The sequence below is a fragment of the Gossypium arboreum genome, chromosome 1 (genome assembly GCF_025698485.1).
Source record: "Gossypium arboreum isolate Shixiya-1 chromosome 1, ASM2569848v2, whole genome shotgun sequence".
In the NCBI taxonomy this organism is placed as follows: Eukaryota; Viridiplantae; Streptophyta; class Magnoliopsida; order Malvales; family Malvaceae; genus Gossypium; species Gossypium arboreum.
The window spans coordinates 75,136,317-75,143,408 of NC_069070.1; the positions used below are offsets into that span (position 1 = coordinate 75,136,317).

Sequence of the window (7,092 nt, forward strand, 5' to 3'; positions counted from 1 at the left end):
ATGACTCCATCTCTAGTTCTTCCAAACTATAAGCAGACATTAGTAGTACCTCATAAGTATCTTAAAATCCACTAAACTATTTTCTAGTGTTCTTTAGTTGGATTCGCCATGTATCTGCTAACTCCACTGACTGCATATGATAAATCTAGACGTGAACAAACCATAGCATACATGAGAGATCCCACTGCACTAGAGTATAGAACATGTGCCATGTACTCAACCTCATCATTTGATTATGGAGAAAAAGCTGATGAAAGTCTGAAATGGGCTGCTAAAGGAGTACTAACAGGCTTAGCACTCTGCATATTGAACTTGCAAAGAACTTTCTCAATGTACCCTTTTGACTTAGGTACAATTTACTTCTGACTTAAGTACAATTTACTTGATTTTCTAACTGTAAGAATCTCTATACCAAGTATCTTCTTTGTGGTCCCAAATATTTCATCTCAAATTCTTCACTTAGTTGGGCTTTGACCTTTCTTATCTCTCATTTATCTTTTACTGCTATCAATATGTCATAAACATAAAGAAGTAGATACACGAAAAAACCATCACTGTTTTTCTTAAAGTAAACACAACTGTCAAAACTACTTCTTTTGAAATCATGAGAAGTCACAAAGGAATCAAACCTCTTGTACCACTGTCTTGGTGACTGTTTCAAACCGTAAAGAGACTTTTTCAGCAAGCAAACAAAGTCCTCTTTTTCTGAGACTTTAAAACCCTCTAGTTGTTGCATGTAAATGTCTTCTTCAAGTTCTCCATGCAAAAATGCAGTTTTTACATCTAACTACTCAAGCTCCAAATCATGCATGGCAACAATACCAACCAAAGCTCAAATCGAACTATGCTTCACAACTGGGGAGAACACATCTGTGAAGTCCACTCCTGGAATTTAACTATAGCCCTTTGCAACAAGCCTTGCTTTATATTTGAGTTCTTCAACTCCTGGAGTCCCTTTTTTCTTTTTAAACACTCATTTACAATGAACAACCTTTTTACCTTTAAGAAGTTTCACAAGATCCCATGTTCTATTTTTGTGGAGTGATTCCATCTCCTCTTGCATAGCAAACATCCACTTTTCTGAGTCTTCACAGCTAATTGCCTCAGAATAATTAGATGGCTCTCGGTTTGCATCTATATCTTCAGCCACATTTAAAACATAAGCAACTAGATCAGCCTCGACATACTTCTTTGGAGGTTTAATTTCTCTTCTAGTTCTATTTTTGGCAATAGAGTATTGTGGTAAAGAAGTAACTCTATTATCAATTTTTGTACTAGCTTGAGGAGTCGACCCTGTATTAATCTGATGCTCCACCTACTTTTGATTTTCTTTATTGGAAGAGTCTTTAAGAGATAAGTTAGGTAGCATAGCAGTTTCATCAAAAACGACATCTCTGCTAATCACAACTTTTCTATTTTCAGGATACCATAACTTATAACCTTTTACACCGACTTTATAACCAAGAAAAACACATTTAATGGATCTCGATTCCAATTTTCCATTATCAACATGAGCATACGCAGGACACCTAAAGATCTTTAAGTCAAAATAATTAGCAGGATTACCAAACCATACCTCTTGTGGAGTCTTTTTCTCAATGGAAACAGATGGAGATCAGTTGATCAAAAAACATGCAGTAGAGGCTGTTTCTGCCCAAAATGACTTTGGTAAGTTGGCATTTGACAACATATATCGAGCCTTCTCCATGATCATTCTGTTCATTCGTTCTGCAACACTGTTTTGCTGTGGAGTATGACGAACTGTCAAGTGTCTCACGATCCCTTCTGACTTGTATAGTCTATTAAACTCATTAGAACAGAACTCTAAGCCATTGTCTGTGCGAAGATATTTTATTTGTTTTCCCATCTATTTTTCAATCATAATTTTCCAAGACTTAAATGCAGAAAACACATCGCTTTTCTACTTTAGGAAGAATGCCCAAACTTTTTTGGAAAAATCATCAATAAAAGTTAGCATAAAATTAGCTCCACCTCTCGAAGGCACTCTGGATGGCCTCTATAGATCAGAATGAATATACACCAACATTCCCTTCGTGTTATGGATTCCTCTAGTGAATCAACTCTCTTTTGGTTCCCAAAAACACAGTGCTCACAGAACTTCAGTTTGCAAATTCCTTGCCCATCAAGAAGTCCTCTTTTGCTCAATTCTGCCATGCCATTCTCAGTCATATGCCTTAGGCGCATATGCCAAAATTTAGTAATATCATCAACTGAAAAGGAAGAGGAAGCGACAGCTGCACCATCGGTAACAGTAAAACCCTACAAAACATATAACTTGGTAGTCTTTCTCTGCCCTTTCATTATAATAAAAGAACCTTTGGAAATCTTTAAAACGCTATTTTCACCTGTGTATCTATACCCTTTTGAATCAAGAGTACTCAACGAAATTAAATTTCTCTTCAATTCTTGAACATGTCGTACGTCACTCAGTGTTTTGAAAACTCCATCAAACATCTTAACTTTAATTGTTCCAACACCTGCGATTTTACATGAAGCATTATTTCCCATCAAAACAACACCTCCAAACATTGTTTCGTAAGTTGTAAACCAATCCCGATTGGGACTAATGTGGAAGGTGCAGCCTGAATCAAGTATCCACTCCTCGCTCACTTTAGAATTGTTGACAGAATCGACTAGAAGTTCACCATCGCTGTAGTCTTCTACAACATCAACTTCACCTGAATTTTCTAGTTGTTTTCCCTTTTGATTCGCAGCCTCCCTTTTAATCTTGTTCTGTAGCTTATAGCACTCAGATTTAATATGTCCTTTCTTCTTGTAGAAGTTACAAGTTTTACCTCTATTTGAAGATTTCGATCTACCTTTAGATTTATTGCGAGGATTCCATTCCTGTGCCCTTCCACGATCATCATCAGCATTCCGGTCTTGTCTCCCACGAACAAAGAGACCCTCTCCCTAAGAGTCGAGTTTAGCCACAAGATGCTTCATCTTATCATACAAGGTCAAAGAATCATAAACCTCATCAACTGTGAGAGACTCGCGGTTATATAAAATCGTGTCTCTAAAGGTTGAATAAGACGGGGGCAACGAACAAAGTAGAATCAACCTTCGATTTTCCTTATCATATTAAACCTCCATGGCCTCCAAGTTTGAGATAATTTATTTAAACACTGTTAAGTGTTCGTGTATAGACCTACCTTTCTCTAAACGATGAGCATAAAGATGTTGATTCATATGCAACTTGCTTGTTAGAATTTTTGACATACATATTTGTTCCAGCCTCTTTCATAATGCAGCAACGGTCTTCTCCTTCATCACATCCTATAAAATTTCGTTGGACAAATGTAGATGTAATTGTGTTAATGCCTTTCGATCCTTATGCTTCTTCTCTTCATCTGTTAATGTCGAAGGCATCTTATCTATCCCTAGAAAGGTATCCTCTAGATCCATTTGCGCATGAACTGCTTGCATCTTACTCTGCCACAACACAAATCTGGTGTTGCGATCCAATAGCGGAACTTCATACTTCAAAAGACGCCATTACCGTGATCGAGATGAACTACCCAGAAGCTCAGATACCAATTTGTGAAAATAAAATAAAATAAAAATAAAAATAAAATAAAGAACACACAGATTTTACGTGGAAACTTTTTTGGGAAAAAAACCATGGGCAAAGGGGAAGAAAATTTACTATGTCGAATTTGAATAATTATAAGAGGAATAGACTATGTCTATTTATAAGCTTGTAAAACCATATTCTAGTAAGATTGAAACATCTTATTCTAATCAATATAAAATAGATGGAGTTTAATAAGTTTAAAAACCTTATTCTAAAATAAAATAAAAGAAGTGTAGTTCTATATGGATTTTACTTTTATTTTATTTTACCACTATATTTTATTTAAATAAGGATTCAAGTCATTTAATTCTAACATAAGCAGTATAACTTGCCCAAGGGATGAACCATAAAACACAATAATTATTAGAAACCTAGACATAGTGGCACCCCAAGAATAGAAAATGTGACTACCTGCTCCAAAGTAGCAAAATCCTCATTCTATTTGGTAGAGTAAAAATCATGCTTCTTCTCCAAGATATTCTCATTAGTAACAATTAGCTTCGAGAGGTAGATTGAGCAGAGTTTTTCATTTAAGCTAACAACAAGTTATTCTAATTGCTGTTTTTCATTTAAGCTAACATCAGAAACATTGGTTTGGGGGGTATATGCTGCCTTATTGGTTTCTCGACTGCTTTTTTCTAACGGAATTCCTCCAGCTGCAAGAAAGAAGGGATCAATTGTAACAGTACTCGGTAAACATACTCTAAATAATTATTTTTCATTTGCAAAAACCCATTTATGTAATAAAATCTAACTGAAAACTTTTATTATAAGCATAAATCAAAATAAAAATTATACAAAATCCAATCAACCAAATGGACGGTTTAGGAGGATATTAACTTTTCAAACTATGGAAAAGGCACAGCATTCAAAGACAAAACATAGAAATCTAGAATGGGAGTTCTTTTTGTTTACCAGCCCTAGTTAGTAGAACATGAATGACTACTGAAAAAAATCAGAAGAAGAGTTCTAAACAACCAAAATAGATTCAATGCATCACAAAATAGAAGTAGAAATAAGACACTTCATTCAGGCACAAACGCATATAGGCAACCTTAAACTGCAATGCTATCGTTATGCAACTTAAATACACTCTTCATCTGAAATCACTGTTATTAGAGTGTCAAATGTAGATAAGCTTTTTCATCTTTTTCAGCTTGAATATAAACAAAAGCACATAATGACAAAAGTGAACTCTCAAATCCAATTTAAGAAGAAAAACCAAAAAAAATTGGTTATATTTTTAGCTCCAATAGCAGCACCTTAGGCAGTTGCAAAGATTTAAATAAAAGTATTGAAATTCCCAAAAGTTGTAATCTAACAAAATAATTGATTCTATATACCATCAATTTCGAACATGATCTACCAAAGAATTGCAAGACAATGCAAATATATTACAGATCATATATGAAAATACCAAAATAGACCGCAAATTCTAGTCCTATTCCGAAATCGATAACCAAAATAGCTAACTATATAGTAACCAAACCATTTACTAGATCGAAAATCATATTTCAAAATAGAAAGAAATCATCAAATCAACCAATAAAGGGAAAAAAATTAAGAACAAAAAGATGTACCCTACGCTTCCCAGCTTCTAGATGCTCTTATTTCTGTGAAGAAGGCAAGGTTTGAGCCGGCACCATTTTCATTTACCCTTTCTCTCTTTTTTTTATTTTATTTTTTGAATTTAACGATGAGAATCCAAAATCAACAGATGAACAAGGAAAACTTTGTAATATTCAAGTGCCTAAGATACCTAAATTCACAAAATTATGGATTTCGAAGCTAAAACGAGGCATCAGCTTTGAACAATTGGTAAAACACAAGAAAAAAGAAAGGATACTTATGAAGTAGATTCAAGCCATTCTATGCCAAGGGATTAATTATAAATCTAAAACCATTTTTAAAAGGAACAAGGCTCACTGACATTCAAAGAACCCTCTCAATGGATATGCTTTCAAAGGGTTTCTTCCATTATGTTTTTTTTTTTGTTTTCTTACCATTTGATTTGCATTAATGCCTTAATTTTGTTTTTCCTTTTCAAATAATTTGATCTAGTTGATAGTATATCAATGTTGTAGCACACAATTTTGCAAGGAAGAAAACTAATTTACTGAGCATTGATATACTTGAGAATTGATCATAATTCGTAAATTAGGTAAATAATTTCCTCTAATTTTTAGAATTTTCATATTTCTGATTGATCAATCCACGGTTTCTCTTAATGATTTCCTAAATCTTTATATGTTTCTCCAAATTCATAATATTTCTTACTTGATTATTGATTTTTCCTTAGGCGTTACAAATCATGCACTGTAATGCCTAATTGATAGGATGAAATAAACAATAATTAAGAAAAAAATGAAAAAGAAAAAGAAAAAGAAAAAGAGTAAACGTAGCGTACCTTGAGAATAAGATGAGGATTGAACCAAACCTCATCAACAAAAGGGAGGAGAGAATCTAAAAAAGAAGGCCTGAGAAAAATCAGAGTGTTGGCGGCGAGAAGAACGGCAGTGACTGGCGGCTTCCACGGCAGTCGATAATATTCGTTGACGGGGTGAAGAGCTAACAACGACAGCATTCCATGAGACACCACCCCTCTCTTCCATCTTCCCCTGTCCATCAGCTATGGTTTTTGTCTTTAATTTTCACTTTGTGAATCAATAAAAAAAAATTCAATGAAAGATTAAAAGAAAGAGAATCTTTCTTGCTATATATGCTTAGCATTGCCTTTTCCAGACTCTTCCTTCAGTTTCTATTTGTAAATTTTTCTCTTTTGCAATCTAAGGGGAAGGAGAAGGGGAAGAGGAAAGGGGAAAAAAATTTTCCTGTGTTTTGGGAAATGTCTTACACTTAATGTCTTACTGAAAGAAAAAGTGTAAGACATTTTCCCTAAAGAAGGAGCCAATTTTCCCCAATTTTGGAAAAGCTTTTACAGTGGGAATTTGTTTTCCACCAAATAAATGGTGGAAAATGATAAAAATGTTTTCCAGAAAACAAAATACAAGCAAACAAACGAAGCCTAAGTTTAAATCAAAATAAATTTGAATAATATCCCAAACTTCACTTCTACCGTACAATCAAAACCTTATTGTTATTATTATAAATTGCTTCTCATTTTATTTCCTGCCTTTTTTTTTATGTCCTCTCAATTCATTTTGTAACTACAATTAGGGCGATGAACTATCACGCGCATAGCTAGAGCACATTAGGTAAACCCAATGATGAAACAAGATCTTCTAGCCTTATAAAGTAGGGCTTATCCAGAGTGGGACCCCGACTACAATGTCCCTAGCATGACATCACCATATGTCGTTTACGTATCAGGTCAAATGATCAAGTCACTCACGCTCTCTGCGTTTGGAACGATTAACAATCTCTTAATTAGTAATTGGGTAATTTTCACTTTGGATCACTAAACTTAATCTAAATTTTCATATAATCATAAATATTTTTAAATTATATCATTTCATTTTTATTATTAATAAATA

At 34.1% G+C, this 7,092-nt stretch overlaps 1 protein-coding gene across 1 annotated transcript; it reads right to left on the reverse strand.

Annotated features, from left to right (window-relative positions):
- Positions 1-4,154: 4,154 nt before the first annotated feature.
- Positions 4,155-6,619, reverse strand: LOC128280854 (rhomboid-like protein 14, mitochondrial). The gene is made up of 2 exons (XM_053019461.1): positions 6,006-6,619; positions 4,155-4,254 (listed from the first exon to the last, which is right to left on the reverse strand). The coding sequence occupies exons 1-2, from the start codon at positions 6,222-6,224 to the stop codon at positions 4,237-4,239; spliced, it is 237 nt and encodes a 78-aa protein (XP_052875421.1). The 5' UTR covers positions 6,225-6,619; the 3' UTR covers positions 4,155-4,236.
- Positions 6,620-7,092: the final 473 nt, after the last annotated feature.

Excerpts from the sequence above, each read along its gene's own strand:
- LOC128280854 (XM_053019461.1), bottom strand. The coding sequence starts at position 6,224 with ATGGACAGGGGAAGATGGAAGAGAGGGGTGGTGTCTCATGGAATGCTG.